Source organism: Carcharhinus amblyrhynchos, chromosome 30 (genome assembly GCF_965287045.1).
Source record: "Carcharhinus amblyrhynchos chromosome 30, sCarAmb.v2.hapA, whole genome shotgun sequence".
Classification (NCBI taxonomy): domain Eukaryota; kingdom Metazoa; phylum Chordata; class Chondrichthyes; order Carcharhiniformes; family Carcharhinidae; genus Carcharhinus; species Carcharhinus amblyrhynchos.
Genome location: NC_137353.1, coordinates 20,796,671 through 20,824,275, shown reverse-complemented (window position 1 = coordinate 20,824,275; position 27,605 = coordinate 20,796,671). Strand labels below are relative to the sequence as shown.

General features: G+C 43.0%; 1 protein-coding gene across 3 annotated transcripts in view; it reads right to left on the bottom strand.

Annotated features, from left to right (window-relative positions):
- tmco4 (transmembrane and coiled-coil domains 4) overlaps positions 1–27,605 on the bottom strand; it is a 106,456-nt gene that overhangs the window by 23,079 nt on the left and 55,772 nt on the right. For all 3 annotated transcript variants that reach the window (XM_080214980.1, XM_080214981.1, XM_080214982.1), the window contains exons 12-13: positions 6,864–6,981; positions 3,082–3,199 (exon numbers count right to left, since the gene is read on the bottom strand). In XM_080214980.1, coding sequence (XP_080071106.1) covers positions 3,082–3,199; positions 6,864–6,981 — 236 coding nt within the window. The remainder of the gene's footprint in view (positions 1–3,081; positions 3,200–6,863; positions 6,982–27,605) is intronic.

Below are 27,605 nucleotides of genomic sequence, written 5' to 3'. Positions count from 1 at the left end.
GTTGAAGTGTAGACACTGTTGTAAAGTAAGGAAAAAGGGCATTCATTTTGCATATAGCAATTTTCACAAATAGCAGCTGGATAAATGATCAGAGAATCTGTTCTTGCTGATGCTGGTTGAGGTATTGAGGAATAAACGGTCTAGTTTCTAGAACTTTCCCTCTCCCCTACTCTTCGTTGAACAGAGACCTCAGTCACTGCATCAGGAAGCATTGGAAACTCCATACGGGCATTTTCCAAAGCAACAACTGAACCAAACGGCAGCATTGCAAAGCACAATGTACAAAGATGCTGGGGGAGGTCTGTGGCAGTGGTGGAATGAAGAGAGAGGAGGTTAAGGGGGAGGGAGGGAGGTTGTAGGGGTTACTGTGCGGGCTAAAATGGGCACTGAGAATGATATAGCTCACAGAAAACTTCAACATATTGCCCTGTGAATACTGGTGCCGTGATCTATGTTATGATTGTGAATAGGTTTGCTGTTTGTCTTTAGAGATGCAATCCCTAAAATTCACAAACCCAACGTGGTTAAGAAAGTGCAAACAATTTTGAGGAATGCGAAACATTACATCCTTTTTGGCTAGTGACACATGAGGTGCAATACTAATATTTTCTGAAATCTGGCCATTCTTACAAACAATGTTTTGGCACTGCCTGAAGTTACTCCATTGAAGAAATGCATCAACTGGAACGCCTCAAACAGAATAAATACATTTCATAATAGCTTGCTTCTAGCATTGCTACACAACACACCAGAGAATTTCTTCTCCTTTGTGTACTGGGGATAAAAAATTCTTCAGTTTATTGATTGTATAAAGAATCTAAAAACAAACTGAAAGCTCACCTGACAGTAATTACACAGTATAGGTTAGAATTTTTTAATACTGTAATAATATTTAACATCTTAAATAGACATTACTACGATCAAATCAAATATTGAAAGTTTATCTCAGTGGTTCTGGACATAAGAACGGGTTCAAGCATTGCCAATTGTTCCTTGGAAATGAAACTAGAAGATAATGTGGGAAAATATAAGATTGTCCACTTTGGCAGGAAGAACTGAAAAGCAGAGTCTTATTTAAATGGGGACTGCAGAATGCTGAGGTATCTAGGTGCCCACATGATATAAAAAAAGACCATGCAAGTAATTAGGAAGGAAAATGGAGTATTGGCCTTTATTGCAATAGGAATGGAAAATAAGAGTAAGGATATCTTGCTATGAGGAACGGTTGAGCAGGTTACACATTGGAATTTAGAAGAATGAGAAGTCATCTTTTTGGAACATGTAAGATTCTGAGGGAGCTTGACACAATGTTAAGAGGTATTTCCGCTTATGGGGGTGAAGAGTTTAAAAATAAAGGACTTCCCATTTAAGACAAAGTTGAGGAAGAATTTCTTTTATTGGAGGGTTGTTAGATTTTGGAATTTTCTTCTCCAGAGAGCAGAGGGAGCTGAGTAATTGAATATATTCAAAGTTGCACGTAGAGAGATTTAAATCTACAACTGAGTCAAAGGTTACGGCATGAAAGGCAGGAATGTGGAGTAGATCAGCCATAAGTGTTTTGAATGGCAGAGCAGGTACGAAGAGCTGAATAACCTGTTCCTGCTCCTGTTTCTTATCATGGTCACATTAATTGACCTCATAAAATCACATACTCTACAAGGAAACCTTCAACGATTGTCATGGACTTCAGGAAGCGTAAAGGAGAACATGCCCCTGTCTATATCAATGGGGATGAAGTAAAAAGAGTCGAGAGCTTCAAGTTTTTTTAGGTGTCCAGATCATCGACAACCAGTCCTGGTTCCTCCTCTACTTTTTCGGAAGACCACAGAAATTTGGCATGTCAGCTACGACCCACACCAAATTTTACAGATGCACCATAGAAAGCATCCTTACTGGTTGTATCACAGCTTGGTATGGGCTCTTTCTCTGCCCAAGACTGCAAGGAGCTACAAAAGGTTGTGAATGTAGCCCAATCCATCACGCAAACCAGTCTCCCACCCATTGACTCTGTCTACATTGACTGCTGCCTCGACAAAGCAGCCAGCAAAATTAAGGATCCCACGCATCCGGGACATTCTTCCACCTTCTTCCTTTGGGAAAAAGATACAAAAGTCTGAGGCCACGTACCAACCGACTCAAGAACAGCTTCTTCCCTGCTTTTGAATGGACTTGTCTTGCATTAAGTTGCTCTTTCTCTAAACCCTAACTATGACTGTAACACTACATTCTGTACTCTCTCATTTCCTTCCCTATGAACGGTATGTTTTGTCTGTATAGCACGCAAGAAACAATACTTTTCACTTTATGTTAATACATGTGACAATTATAAATCAAATCAAATCAAACTTTATACCACTGGAGGGAAAAATTATGAGGGATCTACCCAAGTTTGAGAAAGGGATCGAATAGGATCAAAGCTAGGGACATTCAAAATCTCACAGTCCTGTTTCTATCATCTCTCATCAATCGCCACAGGGCTTGTCTCTGTGGAGGGGGTGTTGGTTTCCTCTAGGTAGACATTTGGTGCAGAGCATCTTTTAACATGGGTACACCATTATACACCTGTCGACACATGGCCTTTGATAAAGTAAGGTCCAGTTCCGATGGCATGTGAAGCTCAACGACGAGGGATCTCCCTCCTGCTGTAGCCTTCATCCACCATCACAGCCATTGATACCATACAAGTATCTTCCACCTGATCTGCCACTGAGGACTTCTTTCCAATTTCTCTTCTAAGGCTTGGTTGAAGGGACAAAGTTGGGGAAAAACTAATTCTCTGAAATGGGGGCAGTTGGATATCCACACTCAATACCAAGGGTGGAAAAGGGGATTTGAATCTTCATCTCACACAAGAAAAGAGCCAACTATATTTGAAGCTGAAGAGGACTTCATGCTCAGATTTGCACACAACATAATGGGACATCTTAAGTTTTTTAAAATTTATTTAAGATGGGCCTAAATTGGTTGCAGCATTTGAGAGATAAACAGTCTTCCGATTAAGGAAGACTGACACTGTCCTGAACAGCAAAGTCTATTCATGTAGATCAAACATTACTTAAGGCAGTGCAGATAAATACTCACAATAGATGAAAGATCCACATTAATCATTTTTCTATCATCCAGGGTAATTGGTTGTAGACCTGCTACATTCAGTTGCACTGAAGAACTACGATAGACAAAATTCAGAAGCCAGTCTCCCCTGTTGGAACAGAAAGGATTCACTTAACAGAAAAGATCTGGTGAAAAACCATTTGTTCAGAGTAAGAGCAATATAAACATAGCAATCACAGAAACCCTACAGTAGAGAAAGAGGCCATTCGGCCCATCAACTCTGCACTGACCACAATCCCACCCAGGCCTTACCCCCATATCCCTAGTTACACACTAATCCCTCTAACCTATGCATCTCAGGACACTAAGGACAATTTTTTGTTTAGCATGGCCAATCAACCCAACCCGCACATCTTTGGACTGGGAGGAAACCAGAGCACCCGGAGGAAACCTACGCAGTCACGACAAGAATGTGCAAACTCCACACAGACATGACCCAAGTCGGGAATCAAACCCAGGTCGCTGGAGCTGTGAAGCAGCAGTGCTAACCACTGTGCTACCATGCCACCCCCAAAGAAAATTTTTCCCCAACTATTATTTCAGTCTCTACGTAAGACTGGGTCTGTTTTGAGCTCAATCTCATCTCTCCAATTGTTCTTTTCTCTTAAATAAATTTAATTATCAAATAAATGACCCCCACCACATCTGGATGAGATTTATAAATACAAATTGATTGAGGCTTTATCGTGACCAGGGTTTTTAGAAATGGAGCACGGTTTTGCAATGGAAATAAATTTACCAGTGAAGCTTGCCCATTGTGCCAGCCTGACTTGGGGTAGTAATAAAAATATTTCAAAATCTTCCAGGTATCCTAGAACCACACATGTTACTAGCGGACAGTGGCACTGTGGTTAGCACTGCTTCCTCACAGCGATAGGGACTTGGGTTCAATTCCGGCCTCGGGTGACTGCCTGTGTGGAGTTTGCATATTCTCCCTGTGTCTGTGTGGGTTTCTTCCAGGTGCTCCATTTCCTCCCACAATCCAAAAATGTGCAGATTAAGTTGATTGGTCATGTTAAATTGCTCCTTAGAGTCAGGGAGTAAATTAGGAGGGCAAATATGTGGGGTCACAGGGGTAGAGCCTGGGTGAGGTTATTGTTGAAGCGGGCTTGATGGGACGAATGGCCCCTTTCTGCATTGTAGGGATTCTATGATTCTACTTGTCAGTTGGTCCGCTGTGGATGTGCTGGCTTATTAACAATCCAAAACTAATTCCACTAACCTTTTCCCCCCTAACAGCCAAGTATCTTCAAATGCTCTCTCTTTTTTTCACTTAAGAAATACAATGGCCTATCCATCAATTTCTCAGTCTGGAAAGGCCTTCCACGCTCCAACAACACTCTACACAAAAAATCTCTCTCATAACCTTTCTTAGTGAAATTTTAAATTGAAAATCAAAGACTCTGAAAGAAGAGGAGTCTTTCTGTCTTTACAATGTTAACATTTTTCAAAGTTTAAAAACTGATATGTTTCTGCTTATAGAAAACATTATTCATTCAGTCCCATCTTTCATGACTTCAATTCATTTCAAAACACATCACAGCCATCAGTATTGGTGGAAATAGTCCTGGTATCTTAATATCTCTTTATATCTATAATTTCTCATTTCTGAAACATTCTAGCAAATTCGTTCTTCAATCCATAGAATCCCTACACAGTGCAGAAGCAGGCCATTTGGCCTATCCGGAGTGCACCGACTCTCTGAAAGAGCCCCCCCATTGGCCATTTGCCATGAACAATCCACTTAAACTGCACATTTTTGGACTGTAGGAGGAAACCGGAGCATCCGGAGGGAACATGCACACACACACACACACACACACACACACACACACATATACGTATGAGGAGAGCGTGTAAACCCCACACAGACAGTTACCCAAGGCCAGAATTGAACCCAGATCCCTGGCGCTGTGAGGCCACAGTGCTAACCACTGTGCCACTGCATTATGCAATCTTCCTTCATACTTCATTGACAGAAAATACTGAGACTAGACTTAATCATGGTCAAACCACTTTGTTATAAAGTGTATTGATTATCAAATGTAGGGGACAAAAGCAAATTACTGTGGATGCTGGAATCTGAAACCAAAAGAGAAAATGCTGGAAAATCTCAGCAGGTCTGACAGCATCTGTAAGGAGAGAAAAGAGCTGACGTTTCGAGTCCAGACGACGCTTTGTCAAAGCTCTACTTTGACAGATTGATGCTTGTGCAGTGGCCCGCTCAGCACTATGCTGCCGGCTTGTCCACGGTGATAGGCCCCAGCCCCAGATTTTCATTGTGATTTACACTACGGCATTCTGTGATTCATTTTGAAATTCCTGTTGAAAAAGGCAGTGGGATTTACTCCAGTTTTTGGTATTTAGAACATTTTTGGGAGAACTCCATCCGTAATTTTTCAATTCACCTGAGCAGTGGAATGCTTTTCACATATAACAACAACTAGATATATAAATCGTCTTTTCTTAAAACTTGTATTGAAGTTGGTGCTCCCAATCCATCATCTTTTATTCATCTACTTTTGCTTTATATTAGCAAAGTCAGAAATTTGACCCTGACAATAAGTCGCCAGTGTTACCAGCGTTCAACTGTCAGCTTTGATAAAGGGTCACCTGGACTCGAAATGTCAGCTCTTTTCTCTCCTTACAGATGCTGCCAGACCTGCTGAGATTTTCCAGCATTTCATCAAATGTAGGGGGCTATTCTCCCAGTAAGCGGAGGCCATGTAGCGGGCTTCCTGCTGGGCACCATGGCCTCTGCATGTTTCCGGCTGCTGGAATTCTAATGTAAGATATTTAAATTATATCCCTCCACCTCCTGCGAATGTTTCACAACAGCTCTCCACTAATGGGGAGCTAGCAGCCTCAACCCGATGGAGCGAAGGCGAGGACATGGGGGTCCCCCAGGAGGTCGAAGGTAATGGGGGTACCCCCTAGGCACTGCCAGCTTGGCAATGCCAACCTGGCCCCAGGCACAGCCCAAGGGACAAAGTGACAATGCCCAGGAGGCAGATTAGCAATGCCCACCAGGCATCAGGCAGTCCCAGGGGAGGGGGCCAGGCCTATATGGGAGATCGGTGGGAGTTGCGGGGGGGGGGGTTCCTGTCACTTTGCACAGCGAGGGAAGGGCTGGGCATTGAGGTTGGGGAAGGGGGTCGTTGGCCTGATGGACATTGGGAGCGGTTCGGGGCTGCCCAGACACGACCAGGAGGCTAGCAATTTGGCGGGGGGGGATGGTCGGCCGGAGCGACAGTGATCAAGCTGGCCCGCAATCAGGAGGCGGGCAGTGTGGGGCTACTGCACATGTACAATCTTCACACTGACAGATCGGCGCATGCGCAGTGGCCCACTCAGCACTATGCTGCCAGCCTCTCCAGCCCCATCCCCAGATTTTCATCATGATTCATGCTAGGGCACTCTGTAATGCAGAGTGTGGGAGATTCATTTTGAAAATCCCGCTGAAAAAGGCAGCGGGATATACTTGTTTTTACATGAATTCGGTACTTCGAATTTTTTGGGAGAATTCCACCCGCAATTTTTCAATTCTTCTGAGCAGTAACATGCCTTTCACGTATAATAACTTTAATGTGCATAAATTGTCTTTTTTTAAAACTTGTATTCAGGTTGGTGCTCCCAATCCATTACTTTTTAATTCATCTACTCTTGTGTTATATTTGCAAAGTCAGGAATTTTGACTCTGACAATGAGTCAGTGTGTTACACTCTCAAAGCGCAGAACACACGTGTGTGTACCTGCAGTAGCCGTTAATTATTCTCCCCGCGACCACTTTAGTGAGGGGTTTCCAGTGTTTGGCCCCACCTTCCACTGGTGCTCCAAGCAACACAACATCTTCAATAATTCCTACAGAATCTGCACAAACAAAAGGAAAAGAGGACACGGTGAAACCTCATGTACATTATAAGAAAATCATTCCCAATCTGCAACTTCATTACCTGGGCACGTTCGTATGACCCCCAACGTGATATAAATTTATGAAAGAACAGGCACAGTCAAGTAGTTATTTCAACAGCTTTTTGCTTATTTTCTAATTGAACTCAGAGTTAGCTTCCCTTATTAGGTGCAGAAAGTACTTTGTTTATTTCTCGAGTAAATGTGTGATTATGTGGCCATGCAGTGTAGAATGCATATTATACACATGTTACATCACCAAATGCACCAGTCGTTTATGCACAGCAAGATCCAGTAAGTAGCAGTGATTAAACACATCCAGTTAATCTCTCAGTGTTGACGTTGGTTTGACATGGCAGGAATAGAGAATGTTGCTCTGAATACCATCATACTCCCTGACCAACTTTTCATAGCACTGGCAGATCTTTATTGCAAACCTCAACCACCAGAGCAGGCACCTCGGACAATGCAGTATTTTCTCAATACCGCACCAAAGTGTCACCCTAAGGTTATGTGCTCAAGTCACAGAATCCCTACAGTGCAAAAGGAGGTCATTTGGTCCATCGAGTCTGCACCAACTCTCTGAAAGAGCACTTACACAGGCCAACCACACAACCCTATCCCTGTAATCCCGTGCATTTACCATGCCTAATCTCCCTAACCTACACATCTTTGCACATGATGGGGCAATTTAGTACAGCCAATCCACTTAACCTGCACACTTTGGGGCTGAGAGGGGATACAGGAGCACCCAGAGGAAACCCACTCAGACACTGGGAGAATGTGCAAACTCCACACAGACTGACTGTCACCCAAATCTGGAATTGAACCCGGATCATGGTGCTATGAGACAGCAGTGCTAACCACTGCGTCACTGTGCCGCCCACAATCCAAGTCCTGGAGTGAGAATTTAGCCAGCATCTGCTGACTCAGGAGGTAAGAATGTTGTGCAGTGAGCCAAACAGATACACAAATTACCTGCAGTATAGAGTGCATCTGACTATATGCAAATCTTTATTATTACAGCGCAACTGCATGGCTTTTATTTGAAAACTATAAACCTGAGAACATTAATTCAGGATATTTAAGGAAGCTACAATAAGGGCAGAAGAGAGGTTCAGGTTGGGGAACTCGGCGTTCCAACTCGTAGCTGCCCAGAGATCCTTGCTGGAACGTGTACACAATAATACGGCCAGAATGGACTCACCTATGACCATTCTAAACAGAACAGCCAAGTGGGTGAAAGTACCATCTGAGGGAGAATCCGGTGGAACTTACATCCAGCACACATCAGGATCCAAAGCTGTGGGCACGCAGGGCTGTGTAACTGTGCCCCACAATGCCCGCACATGTCAATATTTATTCCTTTTACTTTATTTCCATCTGTCACTGATCACAGGGACAGATATCCAGCTTGTGATCTGATGAAAAACAAGAAAAAAGAAAGTCTTGGTCGGTATCCTTGCATCGCAGTAAGTTGGGGTCTTCTGCTCCACAGGGCAATTGCTGAATGGCACTGATATTTACATACACTGAGTTGTCCAAATGCGTTTCACAGTAAATATTTATCATGGCGATTGCTAAAAGGTATCATAAAGCCATTCTCACCAAGTAGTTTAGTCTGCCCCTCAAGACAACACCTGTCGCACTTTGCAGAATGTGTTGTTTTTTTTTAACAGCATGCTGTCGCACTAGTTTAAAACGTTTGCCACTCAGCTTTATCTTAAATCAACCCGGAGAGGTTGTGTCCAAATATAAGACTAATTAACTACCATGTTAGCTTGTCTGAAGCCAATGGTTTTAGTCTCTGAATAACATTGTCACTTAAAGGTATAAACAGTCAAGTGCTGAGGTCCTGATCTGTGCTGGATTTTAATTTCATGGGTGCTGCCTGCCCCATAGCATTTCTCTTAAGGGCCAGTCTTCTGAGTCCAGACTCAATTGAATTAATTATAAAATCTTAATGGTCTCGACAAGGTGGACGTGGAAAGGATGTTTCCTCTTCTGGGTGGCATTGTAGCACAGTGATTAGCACTGCTGCCTCACAGCGCCAGGGATCTGGGTTCGATTCCCTGTTTGGGTGACTGTCTGTGCGGACTCTGCAACTTCTCCCCATGTCTGCATGGGTTCCCTCTGGGTGCTCCGGTTTCCTCCCACAGTCCGAAAGACTTGCTGGTAAGATGCATTGGCCATGCTAAATTCTCCCTCAGTGTACCTGATCAGAGTCCAGCCGCAGTGTGGTGACTAGGGGATTGTCACAATAACTTCATTGTAGTGTTAATGTAAGCCTACTGGTGACACTAATAAATAAATAATGCAATAAATAAAGTGGGTCCAGAACTTGGGGCACTGTTTTAAAATTAGGGGTTGTCCCCTTTAGGATGGAGATGAGAAGTTTATTTTTCTCAGAGAGTTGTGTGACTTTGGAACTCTGCCTCAGTAGGCGGTGTAAGCGGGGTCACTGAATATTTTTAACATTCTTGTTAGGCAAGGGAGTCAATTATCGGGGGTAGATGGGAATGTGGAATTAGAAAAACAAAGAGATCAGCCATGACCTTATTGAATGGCGGAGAAGGCTCGAGGGGCCGAATGGCTGACCCCATACTCCTATTTCGTATGTTCGTATGACAGTTGACCTTGGCCTTGACATTCCCCAATGTTAACACAAATTCACACTCCAGCAGACGCCACCAGAACAGCTGCTACTGGGTTGATTATAATCCCTCCACCTGTGATTTGGATTGCTGAGTTGAAATATGGCTTCCAAATTGTTCGCTCGGTTAAGATCAGCCAACACAACAGCAGTCAGCCTTCAACTACCAGGATACTGGTAGAACTCGAGCATTTGAAGCTTGGAATGATCTCTGCTTTCTTCAGACATATCCTGATACATCACATGTTTGCTGTGTCCAAGAAAATAGATAACTTCAATCAGCAACTAGAGGTACATGGCAGTTTAGTGCCTGGTGCTTCACCAAGAACCTTTATGGTTCTTTTGATTCTTTCTACCCCCTTTTGTTTAGCTCATTTGGAATATTCTCATGTGCACAAAGTGTTCAGGTGCACTCAGTCAAGGAGTCACTGGGGCTGAAACAGCAAAGGAGGTTAAATGATACCAGTGGAGATGCACAAGGCACTTTCTGATCTAGTGCTGAACGAGTATCCACAGTTCATGTCAGGACAACTGCCCAGTACAGACAATTTGAACACTGGAATTTATTTATTGCGGCAAATTTAATGCTTCAACTGAGGAATGTCAGTCTGCATGGGAAAAGAAAACCTCCGGAATTTAACAATGCTCAAGAGTTTCCCACCTGCGAAATGCTGTAAGCTCACATGACTAAAGCTCCGTGCCATGGAGAATGTGACTTCAGCAGTTTAAAGCAGTGATTTAAATAAAAAAAAGATGGATTTTCCAACTGTGTTCTCAGGGTTTGCTCTATCTTCACTCATCACCCTGCCTCCACTTCACAGCGTCAGTACACAAGTCTATGAATGTGTGTGCATGAATGAGAAAGAAGCTGAAGAAGATGGCTGTGCTGACATTTAGTTAGATAAACATTCACCTGGTCAAAATGGAAAAGTTGCTGTAATTAATGGGAAACATTTTGGGGTTAGTGAGATAGAAGAGGTCATAGTTGTCAGTGTACACACAGAAGTTTACCTCAGGCCTCCAGATGACGCTGGCAAGAGTGGAATATAAATAATGAACAGGCAGAGGCCATTGAATGCTTACAATGTGACAGGCAGCAGTACACAGCAAATTATACCACAGCACAGCTGCAAACAGAGATCACACAGAAAGCTCTGTTCACAGTGTGTAGCATATCTGTAAGCACAGATTTTACAATAGATTGCTCAGTTAGCATTTTACATTCAACCTCATCTTACAGCAACTTCATTTAAACTGTAACTTTACTGCTGTGATGGTAACAGTCTCCAAGATGCTATCTCAATTAAATGCTGGTTAAGCCACAGCTAGAGTTTTGTGTATAGCTCTGGTCACATTACAGGAAAGAGGTAAGCGCTCTGGAGAGAGTACAGAGGAGATTTACAAGAATGTTGCCGGGGCTTAAAATTTGCAGCTATGAGGAGAGAAAAGCAAATTACTGCAGATGCTGGAATCTGAAACCAAAAGATAAAATGCTGGAAAATCTCAGCAAGTCTGGCAGCATCTGTAAGTCATGATGTGGGTATGCCGGCGTTGGACTGGCGTAAACACAGTTTACAGCATCTGTAAGGACAGAAAACAGCTGATGTTTTGAGTCTAGATGACCCTTTATCAAAGTTTTGACAAAGGGTCATCTGGACTCGAAACGTCAGCTCTTTTCTCTCTTTACAGACATTGCTAGACCTGCTGAGATTTTCCAGCATTTTCTCTTTTAGCTATGAGGAGAGGTCGGATAGGCTAAGGTTATTTTCCTTAAAGAGGAGGAGGTTGAGGGATGACCTAATTGAGGGGTACCAGATTACGAGGGAACTAGATAGGGTAGACAGTAAAGACTTGTTTCCCTGAGCTGAACGGTCAGTTACCAGGGGCATAGGTTTAAGGTGATTGATAGGAGGATTGGGGTGGACATGAGTAAAAACCTTATCACCCAGAGGGTGGTGATATCTGGAACTCATTACCTAAGTTGGTGGTTGTGACTGCAGCACTCAACTCATTTGAAAGGTGCTTGGGTCTGGACCTGAAGTACTGGAACCTGCATGACTGTGAAACAGGGCCGGAAGGTGGGATCAAATTGAGTGCTAGTTTCTTTTTTCTCTTTTTGATCGGCGCAGGCATGATGGGCTGAATGGCCTCTTTCTGCACCATAACATTTCTATGGTTCTCTGTCAGCAAACTATGAAATTGATGTTGAATTCACAACCATATTTGCATAAACCAGGTAGACATCTTACTGTACAAAAATCCAAGTTGTACGGGGAGCCGATGGCCTAGTGGTATTATTGTTAGATTATTGGTATTGTGGTATTATCACCAGACTATTAATCCAGAAACTCAGCTAGTGTTCTGGTGACCCGGGTTTGAATCCCACTGGTAGAAACTGAATTCAATAAAAATATCTGGAATTAAGAATCTACTGATGGAGATGAAACCATTGTAGACTGTTGGAAAAACCCATCTGGTTCACTAATGTCCTTCAGGGAAGGGAATCTGCCATCCTTACCTGGTCTGACCTACATGTGATCCCAGAGCCACAGCAATGTGGTTGACTCCCAACTGCCCTCCAAGGGCAACCAGGGATGGGCAATAAATGCTGGTCAGCCAGCGATGCCTGTGTCCCATGAATGAATTTTAAAAAAATTACTGCCTCTCAAACAGTCCCACGGAAACTGTGACCTGGATGCAGATTCAAGCTTACCTGGCTCAACTGAAAGAGTGATTTAAAACCCTGAAGACTGATGCACAATATAATCAACGTGTGCACCAAATTCAGCCTTGCCCCACCTTCTAAGTCACTTATCAAGTTTTTAAAATGGTGTAGAAGTTCATTTTCCATAACAACCAACTGTCAGCTGAAGTAAATCATGCAGAAATCAGACCTGCATTCTGCAGATGAGCAAATGCTGCTTTGAAAGTGATTATCTGAAGTACTCCACCAATATATCACATTTAAAACAGAGAACATAGAGAATACTGAGAGAATGAGGGTGTGAATGGAGCCACCAACAGGAGAACACCAGCACTGGGAAGGAGAGAAGAAACATGTTGGTACAGAGATAAAGGGCCAGGATTTTCCAGTCCCACTGTGGCAGAAGATGATACAGGATTCCAGCGAGCCAGCCAAATATCCACTGACTTTCGGTGGGATCAGACAATCCTGGCCGTGAGTGGGCCTGGAAAATCCTGCCCACAGAATCAATGGGGCAGGGAAAGTATTGGAACAGGGGCACAAGGGAAAAGGGAGCAACAGAAGAAAGAAAGGGCGGCACTGGAAGAGAAGCAGCCTGAGAATGTTTTTCGTTTCATTTTGGATGGATTAATGGAAACAATGACTACACCAAATGGTGAGATGGTTTTGCAATTTAATTAGGAGCTTCTACATACTGCACTGCTCAGGCATGAGTTGTGGCAACAGGAAATATTACAGAGAAAAATAACTTTCCCTTCATCCTGGACCAGTGTCAAATTGAATTTCTTACTTCACCGGATCATCAACATTATGATTCAATTTTGCGGTTCAGTTTTTAGAAACCAGCTAACAATTTGCAAGTAGAGTTGATGCCATTTTCCACAGCCTACATTTCTGTGCATGATGTAATGCTGACTAACGCTGATGACTACATATGGAAGAGTTGTGCGTTGGGGCCTACTATAGATTTATTTTTAGCCAAAAGCTGGAAACCATGAATAGCTCGGAGGGTAATCAAATCAACTCTTCACAGGAGTTTAATAACACCCTACTCTGTAACAAAAATAGTGAGAATGTTAGGTGACTATTATAATAATCATTTATATAGAACCTTTTAACACAGGAAAACATCCTGTGGTGCTTCTCATGAACCGAATTGAACAAAATTTAACCTGAAGCCATAGAATTGGCTGGATGACTCCATGCTTGGTTACAGAGTTAGGTTAGGTTGGAAATCAGATCTCAAAGGAGAGAAGAGAAGTGGAGAGTTGGAGCAACTTGGCAAGGAAATTTGTTGCTTTAATAAAATGTATCCTCAACACTTTCTAACTTTCAGTGAGGACGATAATATATTGCATCAGTGTCATTGTAAAACAATAAGCACCCAAATTATACAAAGGAAACTTATTGAATTAAGTCAGAATATTGCCCCCAGCCTCCACAATATCCTCCAGTTCCTCTGGCACCCAGCACTCATGGAAAGCTTCATGAATATTGGCAGACGCCATGTGTTCCTTCCTACGTCATAGACAGCCTGGTGCAGACATTGCCATGAAATATAGGCAGGCAGATGGAGCGACAAATCCAATCCGCCATGTCTAATCTGTCCTATTGATAACTACCTTGGCTAAGCTCAACTGCAGACACACGACATGGCCCTCTAACTTGCCTATCCTACTCCATACCCACCATGGCTTCCACTGGGTGGTGAGCCATCCTTTGATAATCAGTATTTGACACAGAAATTCAAGACTTTTAGTGATGCTTCGGCTTTATATTGTGGTTAGTATTTGGAACATGGAACTCGTTAGAGTTTAGAAGAATGAGGGGAGATCTCATTGAGACATATAAGATGATGAATGGGATGGATAGGATAGAGGTGGAGAGACTCTTCCCGCTCAAAAAAGACAGTAGGACTAGGGGGCACAGCCTCAAGATAAAGGGGAGGCGGTTTAGAACGGAGTTGAGGAGGAACTTCTTCACTCAAAGGGTGGTGAATCTCTGGAATTCTCTGCCCGTTGAAGTGGTGGAGGCTGCCTCGCTAAATATTTTTAAGAAGCGGGTTGATGGGTTCTTGATAAGAGAGGGGATTAAGGGTTATGGGGAGAGGGCGGGAAAGTGGAACTGAGCCACGACAGATCAGCCATGATCTTATTGAATGGCGGGGCAGGCTCGAAGGGCTGGATGGCCTACTCCTGCTCCTATTTCTTATGTTCTTATGATTCACAGAATGATTTATTCATTGAAGTGAACTGCACCTGGGGCTGTGATTTGATTTTTGCAACTTATACATATTGAGTTCCAAACGCAAAGCCAGTGCTTGCTTGTAACCTACTACCTTTCATCTGTGGCTCCTGGCAGTCCACATTTTTTTGGGATTCTATTCGTGCCTGAGAGTTATCATTGGGATAATTTGCCTTCTTGCTTAATTTTAAATGTCTTGCGATGTGAGTGATGCTGATTAAGTCACCTTGATTGCTCAGCATTCTTCACTTTGAGAAGGTGGTGATGGGCCATCTCTCTGAATCATTGCAGTCCTTGTGCCAATGATATTTTCACAATGGCGATGAGTAGGGAATTTCATGATTTGGACCCAGTTACCATGAAGGACTGAGAGTTGTATATTCAAGTTAGATTTGAATGTCCAACTTGGAGGTGATGGTATTCCCCATATTTGCTGCTTTTGGTTTCATTGAAACATGACAAGTCACTGCAGTGAATCTTATACGAAGCACAAGATGGTGGGTTAGGAATAGATGTTGTGTTCTGTGGTAGTGACACAGTTTAGGAGGACTGTTCTGTCTTTGATGGGTCATTGAGCACTGATTGCTGTTGCAGTTGCACTCATCTAGGCAAGTATTAAGAATTGTTACACTCCTGAATTGAATGCTGAGAATGAAGGAAAATCCTTGAGTGACCAAGGCATGAGATTCTATTAGTAGTTAACAGTGCACTAATATAGTCTGTGATACTTACTTGCTGCTTTTATTACCTAATTTTCCTTCCTGCCCAACTTCTGCTATGTTCTTGCAGCCATTGTTTCAACTAAGCTTCTGATCTGAGGATGATGGGGATAGATAGATAGGACAGAATACCTACAATGCAGAAGGCGGCCATTTGGCCCATCGAGTCTGCACTGACTACAATCCCACCCAGGCCCTATCTCCATAACGCTAATTATTTACCCTGCTGGTCCTTCTGACACTAAGGGGCAATTTACTTTGGCCAATCAACCTAACCTGCACATCTTAGGTGTGTGGGAGGAAACCAGAGCATTTGAAGGACCTACGCGGACACTGGCAAACAACACAATCACTCAAGCCGGGAATTGAACCCGGGTCCCTAGGGCTGTGAGGCAACAGTGCCAATCACTGGGACTCAGCCACGTGATTACCATTAAAAGTTCAAAGGAGATGGTCAAGCTTTTTTAGTTGGAGATGGTCACTGCCTGGCAGTTAGGTGGCATAATTGTTGGCTGCTACATCAGCTCAAGCCTGGATTCCATCCTTCTTTCCGGCCACTAACATAGGCTAAATCTGTTTGCAACTTAGGCATTTTATTAATTCTCAGCAATGCTTCCAATCAAATGTCCACTCCATCATAAAGACTCTAAACAGACTGATGTCTATTTCCAGCTCCGTCACATCACCCACTTTTGCCCTGCCTCAGTCCATCTTTGGTTAAAACCCACATTTTATGCCTTTAACACCTCCAAACTCGATTAACACATGCTTTCTTCCATTGATCACCCTCAATAAACTCTGTAAACCCAAAACTTTGCCGTTTGTATCCTACCCTGCACCAAGTTTGCCATCATCTTTAACTTGTTGGCTTTTATTGGTTCCCAGTCAATTTGCTGAAATAGGATATTTCTTTTCAGATGAAAGGAAAGGCCACAGGGATACACTCCAAAAAAAAAGGAAGCTTTTCCTCAACTGATAATGCACTGATGCTGATGGTGGGGACAGGAAGCTTGTAACCAGGATTATCCACCCCACTGTTCTTACTAAAAGAGGGTTGCTTGGTACAAGGAAACCACAACTGCATGTATAAAGCAATCATCTGAAGTGGCAACTCTGAGAGCATCAATATTTGGCTCAGTGATAGAGCAGTTTCTTTATTAGTGCAGGCTCACACTAATGGAGAAAGTGTAGTTCAAGTGGAGGTTAAAGTTTCTGGTGTGTGCTTACTTCAAATTTTAATTCAAGGCCAATGCGTGAAAATTTAAAAAAAAATGTAAAATCTCAACACATGGCTTTTTAAGTTTTACAGTGTGAGGTTTTGCTTTATCTAGAGACAGATCAATGTAGTCCCACTGACTAAATGATTGTGGCTGACTCACTGCTCTAAAACAGGTACAGGGCTCAAACAATTATGTACACTAGAAAGAGGCTAAATTAAAGAGTGAAATACCAAGTCCAGGATGTCAAAGAGCAATATTAAATCATTTTCTGGCTCAGTAAATCTAACTTAGGGGAAAACAAAAACCAAAGAATCTTGTTGCTGCACAGAGGTCTTGCCTTGATCTGTGGCAGAGTCCTAATAGTGGGGAATAACATCCCAGAACATCATAACACCAGTGAAATCCAACTACTGCTTTCACTGAAGCCAAAAACATACAAAAGTAATCCCTTGCAATATCCAGAAGCCCTATGGAATATTTCAAACTATTAGTAGTTAACAGTGCACTAATATAGTCTGTGATACTTACTTGCTGCTTTTATTACCTAATTTTCCTTCCTGCCCCCTGCTGTTTCTTGGCTCCTTGGTGCTGACTCTGGTTGGAATATGGGTTCCTCAGGGATCAGTTGCTCTCCAGTAGTTCAGCCAAGTGGCTTCATTTGCAAAACTGAACTGTGAGGGGTAGCAAGCTGTTCAGCCAGGAGCAGAGATCATCAGAATCAAGCCCGACCCCAATCTTTCTCAGGATCCACATACAGTTTTACATCTCACATCAGCAACTTGTATTTATTCTTTCGTGGGCTGTGGGCATCACTGGCAAAGCCAGCATTTGTTGCCCATCCATCATTGCCCTTGAACTAAGTGGTTTGCTAGGCCACCCGAGGGCAATCAAGAGTCAACAACATTGCTATGGATTTGTAGTCACGTAAGCCAAGCCAGTAAAGATGGCAGATTTCTTCCCCTTGATAGGTTTTCATGAAAACTGATAGTTTAATTCCAGATTTTATTAACTGAATTTAAATTCCACCAATGGCGACGTTCCCAGAACACCAGCTCGGGCCTCTGGATTACTCTTTCAATGACATTATCACTACGCCACCATCTCCCCATTGCTTCTTGGTTTATGGGGTGGAAATGCTAGCTGGGGTTGATGCTTTTAATTACTGTCCAAAGACTCAATGAAAGTGAACATGTGTTGGATACTGGATGAGCCTCCGCAGTTATGTAAGCTACTCATGCTCACTGCCCAGATTTGAACATTAAGCAACTTGGGTGGTGGGTGGTCATCAGCCAGGGATTCCATAACCCAGCTGTGGGAATGGAGAGGTAAAAAGGAAAAAAAAGAAATGACCTTTAATCTCCTTACCACAAACAAAAAAATTGTTACTAAGCTCAGACCACGGACATCAAAACATGGAGCGCTCCCAGCTGGACTGTACGTGCATATGTTTACTGCTCCATAAACATCTAAACTCCTTAAACATCCAACAGGCCAAAAATAGCCCCCTTGATCTTTTAAATTGCCAGTTTCATCAGTGATGATAAACTACACCTTCACAGCCTCAATAAAACATAAGGAATTTTATTGATTTGGTGAGCAGTCAAGTGTTAATGGTAATCACAACTCTTGCTGCAATGGAGCTGATATAAGGTTGCTTTATTAGCATTCACGCTGCATCTTTAACATGAACTGAAATTCATTCACTACCAAGCCGTTTTAAAGCACAACTTGAGGAAACACTTTTTATGATATTTCTTCACAAATTGTGTTTCTTACAGTTAATGGTACAGCGATGATTCTACACTAAATTAGAACATAACACTAGTATTAGTGACCTTGGAAATGAACAGAGCACAGAACAAAAAACTTCCAGTTCTTTAACATATCTATCAGCTGGGTACGCCACCTGATCCCGGCATGTTCAGTATGACTCTGGCAATGAATTCATTCAGGTACAGGCAAAACTTAGATTCTGTCATAATTATGTTATTTGTGTGGCCACGAGAGCCTCTACCCAGACCTGAACAAATTACTGAAATAAACTGATGCATGCCGCCATAGAAATGCATAGAAATTATCACATGGAAATGCGCCCTTCAATCCAACCAGTCCATCTGGGAAAGTACAGGCAGAAAGTGCAGGAAATACTCAACAGGTCGGGCAGCAGTTGTGCAGAGGGAAACAGAATTCATGGGCAGGATTTTTAGCTGCATGTGGGATGAGTACAAGAATCGGCGGATGGAATAATGAACTTCAACAGCTGTGGTCTGTTGAATTCCTGGCATCATCCTACTCCCTGACAGGATTGGGTGGGCGACAGGGAAGGACTATGCTGGGGGGTGGAATCCCTGGAGGGGGTTGGCCTCGTGATAGGTTTCTGGTCCAGGTGGGTGGAATGCAATGGTGAATCAGGGAATGGGGAATACTGTGGGGGGTGGTTAGTGGGGGAGTCTTGTAGAGGGCTGGTCTGTGTCTTTACAGAGGCGTAAATTCTTCTAATTTTTTTTCTGGATAACTCTTTGTAACATAGCCAGAACCACATGAAGTTTGCCATTTAAACCGCATTTTGGTAGTTCCCAGTGCAGGGCAATTTCCCAGAGGAAGTTTGCACTTCTCAGGAAATTGCTTTGCAAACAACCACCTGGGAAGTTGAGGCAGGGAATCCCCAATCTGAAGATGGGGGGCTCAGAGGTCACATCCCGGTGTTTTAGGGATGCCAATGGTCTTTCTATAAGCATGAAACTCAATGTGTGTGTGTATGTTCTGGTGTATGTATAGATGTTGTTAGCCAGGCCTGTAATGGACAGATTTCTTTTGCCAAGAAGCCAACCTTGTAATTGCTGTCTTGAGGAAAAATGACAGAAGATAAAGGCAGCAATGCAAAAGCAAAATACTGCAAATGCTGAAAATGTGAAATAATAACAAAAAATACTGGAAAAACCCCAGCAGGTCTGGCACCATCTGTGAAGAGAGAACCAGTAAATGTTTCAGTTTGATAACGTTTCATCAGAACTGAAGATGGCAGAAAAGTAAGAATTTTTAGTGGAAAGCGGGGGGTGGTTGGAGAAGGAGGTCTGTGATAGGGTGGAAGCCAAAAAGATTGCATGATGCAGCAGTCAAAAAGACTCTAAATGAGGTCCGAATGGTAAAACCATGTGAACATAAAGGAATAAAGAAAGGAACAAGACGAGACCAAACCAGTAAAATGAAAAAAAACACAGAGAACAAGGTGGAAGTAAAGGATATGATCGAAAGTTGTTAAACTCGATGTTGAGCCCAGAAAGCTGCACAGTGTCTGGTTGAAAGATGAGCTGCTGTTCCTCAAGCTTGTGTTGAGCTTCACTGGAACACTGCAGCTGGCCCTGGGCATAACAGTCAGCACAGGAACCAGGACGAGAATTAAAATGAAGAGCAGCCAGACGCTCAGAGTCATACTTGTGGACTGAAAAGGGGTGGTCTGCAAAGCTAGTCTGTATTTGCGCTCGCCGGTGTTGTACAGCAGCAAATACAGTACCCTAAACTGAAAGAAGTACAAAAAAAAAAGAGTTGTTTCACTTGGGGCCTCGGACACCACAAACGGAGGTGAAAGGTCAGGTGTTGCACGTAAGCTTGCATGGAAAGGGAAGGGCGGGCCTGTTAGGGGTGGCTGAGGGATTGACTAGGATGCCTTGGAGAGAACAGTCCCTATGGTGTGTTGAAAGGAGTGGGCAGGGAAAGATGTGTTTAATGGTTGCATCACACAGCTAGGATAAAGGCAGCATGTCTGCCAGGAAAGTGAACAGATTCTAAAGGATCTGTTGCAGATGATCACAGATTGGTTGCACTGGATTGGAATGGCTTGCAATTCATGAAGACAACAAAGCATTATGTCTGAAATCTATGACATACTGGACTTTGAGGAATCCTGCAGTCTCTGAGCCCTGTCTTGCTGTTATAGATGTCCACGGGGCAACTGATAATGATATTTCCTTTCAGAAGAGCTGTCACCTCTTTGATATCTACATGGACTGCAGATTGACTGGTATCACTCATACCTCAACTGTGGCAGTTTGGAAGAATCTGGAGGCTATAAATTCAGGATTGCTTTGATCTTTACTATAACACTCAGTGTCACTGTTTGCTCTGGGCAAAGCAAGTGATGCAGATCCATTACTACTTGAGTGGAGAAGCACAGCTTCATTATGTGTACTCTTAAGTTAGTAGCAAACTGCTCTCCTTGGCCCAATGCACTCAGTTGAGAATAAAGGATGTGACACAAACCCCCCCAGTAGTAACTTTCTTTTCTCCATTTAAGTAAGACAAATATAGTGGTATTCCCAATTCCAGTACAATTGCTCCTGCAAATTCCCTTCACACAAGAGTGCCTTTAATGATAAATGTGATACCCGTACCTGGTATCAGCTGCTGACCTCTAAATGTTTGCAGTTTAGAAGCAGCAGCAGATTTCAATTTCTGTCTGTTGGCAGGAATAGGAATGAATGTGATTGTGGGGGCAGAAGGAAGGATATGACACTGTGATTGTCTTGATGGCTTTGGCAACATCATCATATACTTATGATGCTATTTTCTGTTTCAGGTAGATTGGCTGGGTAATCAAGGAGGACTCAGTATCTCTTCTATCCATTCTGCTCATCTGCATTTGGAAGATGGCAGACAGCTGCATACACAAGAACATTCTGTACAGGTAGCTGGAGTCAGATGGTCAGCGGGGTGCTCAAAGCTCTGCTTTGAGGGTGTTTGCAAGCACAACCTGAAGGCAATCATCGACTATCACACCCTGGAGTCACTGGCTAACGAAAGAAGGAAATGGCAATGCCTCCTGTGGGCTGGTCTGCACTGCCACGATGATCAGTGGCTCACAAAAGGTGCCAATGTTGAAACAACCACCTATAGTGGCACTTAGCAGCTTCATTTTGTGGTGGAACCTGCCTCTCAAGGCTTGGCTTTCACAGGCATCAGCAAAGATGCAACAAATGAAGAAAACTCAACTTATTGGATTGTTTGCTGCCTGTCCACCATTTCTCGTAGATGGAAGGAGGCCAATGTACGCTCTGAAAGTTCGCAGGTAGGCAGGAATGAACACAAGTCAAATGACTCCAAGGCTGTAACTGCCCTCAATATTTCAGCTAAAATAGTTGGAACAGCAAGTTACTGAACCATCTCAACATAGCAGAAATCTCTTCTTCCCCACCCCATCATGGAAGTATTGTCTGGTTGGTGGCGAATTAAGTTTTGTTTGTTCTTGTTCTATTTGCTTTTCATATTTACAATGGAAAAGATGAGCCACAATGCTTTTTAGTTGTTAAGTGATCTCCCATTTGACATGGTGTTAAGTGGGCTTCACTGCAATCAGATTCCACTATGGCAACACTTGAGCCAAGCGCAAATATGAATGAAGTCATTTGGATCAGCATAAAATGTCTGAAAATATGAAACTACTTATTGGTTAACTGCCAAGTGAATTAGCAGCTCCGTAGAAACCACTATAGTGAAACCATCCTTATTAATTATTTCAAAATACTTTGTTTGTACTTTCTTACTGCATCTGCAGAGCTTTTTCTGTCTCCAGAGCGTTATCTGGAGAACTATCAGAAAGAAATCATTTTCAAGGTCATCGTATTATCAGCTCCAAGACAAACAAGTAAATATGATACCATGAGAAGTCAGTGTATCTTTAAGAGTTTTGTTTAAAATCATGTTCTCCGTAGCTCTCATTGTGGCACCGGGTTGTCTACTAGGGGCTTTTTTATTGCTTCTTCAGTGGTTTGAATGGGGTTTATTTATTTTTACTTTGGGAATTAGTTTTATGACCCTGCATTGTCAGGAGGAAGAATGTTTGCAGGTCAGGTGACAGGAGCGCTTTCATTTACAGTTCTGAGCTACAGGTTTTAGTTGAGAAGTGAAGTGGACATCAGACTGAAAGTAGTGTTTCTCTTTCCCTCCCTGGTTTTGTGAAATGCTGCTGTTTAGCTGAAAGCCTTCCCTGAGTAGAAAATCTGCTGTTGGTGGCTTGATGTGGAGATGCCGACGTTGAACTGGGGTAAGCACAGTAAGAAGTCATAAGAACATAAGAACATAAGAAATAGGAGCAGGAGTAGGCCATCTAGCCCTTCGAGCCTGCCCCACCATTCAATAAGATCATGGCTGATCTGTCGTGGCTCAGTTCCACTTTCCCGCCCTCTCCCCATAACCCTTAATCCCTTCTCTTATCAAAAACCCATCAACCCGCTTCTTAAAAATATTTAGCGAGGCAGCCTCCACCACTTCAACGGGCAGAGAATTCCAGAGATTCACCACCCTTTGAGTGAAGAAGTTCCTCCTCAACTCCGTTCTAAACCGCCTCCCCTTTATCTTGAGGCTGTGCCCCCTAGTCCTACTGTCTTTTTTGAGCGGGAAGAGTCTCTCCACCTCTATCCTATCCATCCCATTCATCATCTTATACGTCTCAATGAGATCTCCCCTCATTCTTCTAAACTCTAACGAGTACAAGCCTAGTTTATTCAGCCTCTCCTCATAGCTCAATCCCCTCAACTCCGGTATCAGCCTAGTAAACCTCCTCTGCACTCCCTCCAGGGCCAAAATATCAACACCAAGTTAAAGTCCAACGGGTTTATTTGGTAGCACAAGCCACTAGCTTTCAGAGCACTGCTCCTTCATCAGGTGGGACTCGTGTTCACAAGCAGGGCATATAAAGACACAAACTCAATTTACAAGATAATGGTTGGAATGTAGGTCTTCACAGGTAATCAAGTCTTAAAGGTACAGACAATGTCAGTGGAGAGAGGGTTAAGCACAGGTTAAAGGCCTTCACAACACACAGTGCAGAGTCGCTGAGCAGAAATTGATGGTGAAGTCCCGTGCACATGAAGACGGCCTGTACCAGGATCTTAGGTTCATGTCACTCTATCTGTAACCCCACAACTTGCCTGGTCTTGCAAAATCTCACTAACTATCCTGGCTGGAGACAATACAAATCTCTTTAACCAGTGTTTAATCTCGCTCCACTCACATTGTCTGTAACTTTAAGACTTGATTACCTGAAAAGACTCGCATTCCAACCATTATCTTGTAAACTGAGTTTGTGATTTTATATGCCCTGTGAATACGACTCCTACTCACCTGATGAAGGAGCAGCGCTCCGAAAGCTTGTGGCTAATGCTACCTGTTGGTGGCTTGACCAGTCTCCCTGGAGTTCTGGGAAAGGACTCTATTCCAGTATCGTGTCAGCATTAGATTTTGCTAGGTTAAATCTGTGAAAAGTGTTGAATAAAGGAAGTTGTGGTTTTGACTGGAACACCTTCGATATATTTGTTAAGGGTTATACGTTATTGTGGTGGTTTTGTTTTTGTAATTGATAAAAGTTATAGCTAATTTTCTTTCCATATGATAACTATATTCTTAAATAAACTTTGTTTGATAAAAACTCCCTAGTGGGTCATTTGAATCATACCCAAAGTGAAACATATCATGTTTATCCTAGCCAAATTCATAAGAACGTAAGAAATAGAAGCAGGAGTAGGCCATCTAGCCCTTCGAGCCTGCCCCGCCATTCAATAAGATCATGGCTGATCTGTTGTGGCTCAGTTCCACATTCCTGCCCTCTCCCCATAACCCTTAATCCCCTCGCTTATCAAAAACCCATCAACCCACGTCTTAAAAATATTTAGCAAGGCAGCCTCCACCACTTCAACGGGCAGAGAATTCCAGAGATTCACCACCCTTTGAGTGAAGAAGTTCCTCCTCAACTCCGTAATAACAAAAATTCAAGGTGCAAAACTTATGATCCAGGCGGGCTTTATAAAGCACTGTGGAGTTTCTCACCTGAACTATAACAATCATCTGTCACAATGTGCTCTGAAAATCAAATTTACTGTCATTCCAGATTAACAGCTATGTGACTATAACCTTCGGAAAAGAAAGTGGTTTCAGCACAGAGCAGGAGTAGTCATGCTGAGTTCCTGTATATTAACACTTGGAAGAACGTCACCCCATTCAATGTCTGCAAGGAACCTGAATCAGTGATGCCTATCTCGACCTTCACATAGCAATTGGTAAATGGGATACAACATGGTTTAGTTTTGCTGCTGTGCAATAAACTTAAGGTTCCTAGAGATAGGCCATTAATTTTTCCCCAAGGGTGAAAATACTAACAAATAAAAGAGAAAAATGATGGAAATGCAAAGGTCAATCATCACCTGAAAAGGAACAGCCAGGATAATGCTCAATGTTCTGAAGGTTGAAATGCTTTTGCTGCTCTGTGTTTCAATGTGCTTTTATTCCAGCTTTCTATTATTCAAGTATTTTTCTTTTGAACTTGCTGCTGGTTTAATGACCATTCATTCGGTTGAAGTGATGAGATTTTCCCTAACGCACTGAATTACTGATTTGTGAGCGACGCTAACACTATATGGTGAATCAGCTATCTGCTTTTCTCATTGTAAAGTTTCAATAATCCATTACTGAAATGTTTCTACAACTACAACCCCCACCCCTCCCCCCAACCAATTCCACCCACCTGAATAAAAGACTCAAGGCGGGACTTTCTGGTCGTGCTTACCCCAAGACCAGAAAATCCTGCCCAAGGTCAATGGATCTTTGTATAAAGTTTATTTATTAGTCGCAGTTAAGGCTTACATTAACACTGCAATTGAGTTACTGCGAAATTCCCCTAGTCGTCACACTTCGGTGCCTGTTCAGGTCAATGCACCTAACCAGCACGTCTTTCAGAACGTGGGAGGAAACCTGAGCACCCAGAGGAAACCCGAGCATCCGGAGGAAACTCACGCAGACATGGGGAGAATGTGCAAACTCCACACTGACAGTGACCCAAGCCGGGAATCGAACCCGGGCCCCTGGTGTTGTAGGTAGCAGCGCTAACCACTGTGCACTGTGTATGGTCTGCCCTCCACCCACAAACATTTTTGTGGCAGGCAAGACAGGAAAACTCCACCCTCAGAGTGAGGATTTAAAGAAGAGTGGAGAGCTGAAACAGAGGGAGGAATTTAAAAGTGAGACATCACGGAAGGAAAGTAGCAGTGCCTGAGGAGTCACAGCCAAGTGTTAATTTGCTGAATCACACTAATATTTAAATAGATTCAGGGACCACCTCATTTAAAAAGTAAGTGTTAATAAGAGGTAAGGGTTAAAAACCTCACTCTCAGCTGCAAATAAAACAAATGAAAAATTATTTCATGTGATGTGGGCATGGCCAGTATGTTTCCAACCATCATTGACCTTGAATTGAGTAACTTGCTCGGCCATTTCCATGGGCAGTTAAGAGTCAACTGTGGGTCCGCAATCACGTATATTAGACCAGATAAATATGTAAGATTTCATTCCCTAAAGATCATCAGGTTTACAACAATCGATGATAGTTTCACAGTCACCATTACTGACACCACCAACTTTCAATTCCAGATTTTTATAATGAATTAAATTTAAATTCCACTTATTTATTAGTGTCACAAGTAGGCTGTCATTAACACTGCAATGAAGTTACTGTGAAAATCCCCTAGTCGCCACACTCTGGTGCCTGCTCAGGTACATTGGGGGAGAACTTAGCATGGCCAATGCACCTAACCAGCATGTCTTTCGGACTGTGGGAGGCATCCAGAGCACCAGGAGGAAAGCCATGCAGATATGGGGAGAATGTGCAGACTCCACACAGATTGTGACCCAAGGCTGAAATTGAACCTGGGTCCCTGAAGCTGAGGTAGCAGTGCTAGCCACTGTGCCACCGTGCTGCAAGTCTACCAGTTGCCATTGTAGGATATGAATTCATGTCCCCAAAGTATTATTCTGGGTCACTGAATTACTAGTCTGATGACACTATCACTATGCCACCATCTCCCGATAAACCAATGTCACCGACAGACAATAATGAGCTAAATATCCAAAGTGAATAAAAGAATTGAAATTAAATCCATTAGTTAATTGTAATTTGCTATCAAAGTTCACCACTTAGCAGAATAAATAACTGTTATGCAGTAACTAAATATATGAATGAGATAATAGTACAGACAGTACGTCAGGGCTGTTTAACGTGGGAGGTTGCGGATGTTTCGGATGACCATACCTGTAAGGAATGTCTATGAGTCACTCTGGATTAGAGCTGCAACATGAGCAGGAGACATTGCGACACGTTGGGAAGGGCTTGAACTATCTGGATATTTCACCTCACACAGTGGCACCAAGAGAGAGGAAAGCTTCAGAGGAGGGTGCGGAGAATCCAGTTGAAGCAGAGAAGAACGAACTGCAGCAACTCATCCCAACCAACATCACTGCCTATAGGAGAAAGAGGGACCACAGAGAGTGTGGCCAGAATACTAAACAAAAGAACTTGGAGCAGTGGAGAAGGGAAGGATGGGTGTGTGTGCGCATGTGTTTGTGTGAGTGTGTGTGCATGTGAGGGGGGGGAGGAAAAGAGGGGCAGGAAAAGTGGGGCAGAATAGAAAGATTGCAGTTTATGAGGTTAGGACAGAAGTTATCTTGAACCAGTGGAAGAGAACCTAGAATGGTGGGTGACGAACAGCTGTCATGATCTAAGTTGTAACAATCGCATTGGGAAGAACAAGGAGAACAGGACAGACTGGGAGCTAAGGTTGAAGGGCTAGAGGGGGCACTCAAACAAAAATATCCAGATATGCATCATGTGGATTTAGAAATTTTGTAGTTACTGTGGGCTATTGTGGTTATTGTAAGCTAAGTGTCCTGCTAAGGGAGCTCAGAGTGAAATCAAACAGCAGCATCTTGAGGGCAATTGCTGGAATGCTATCTCAGCCACAGCTAACCAGCACAAGGAGAAACAGATCAGGAAAGTAAATGCATGGCTGAGAGACTGGTATGGGAGGCAACATTACAGGCTGCAGCCTCAGCAGCAAATCTAAACGAGTGATTGAGGGGAAGGGTTGATTGGATATAGTCATGACAAGAAAAAGGAAAGATGAAAACTGAAGATCAGGATTCAAAAAGAGAGTAAAGGGTAACTCACATTCAGGAAAAAGAAAAAGGTTGAAGTTATTTTAAATTGAACACTTACACGGTTG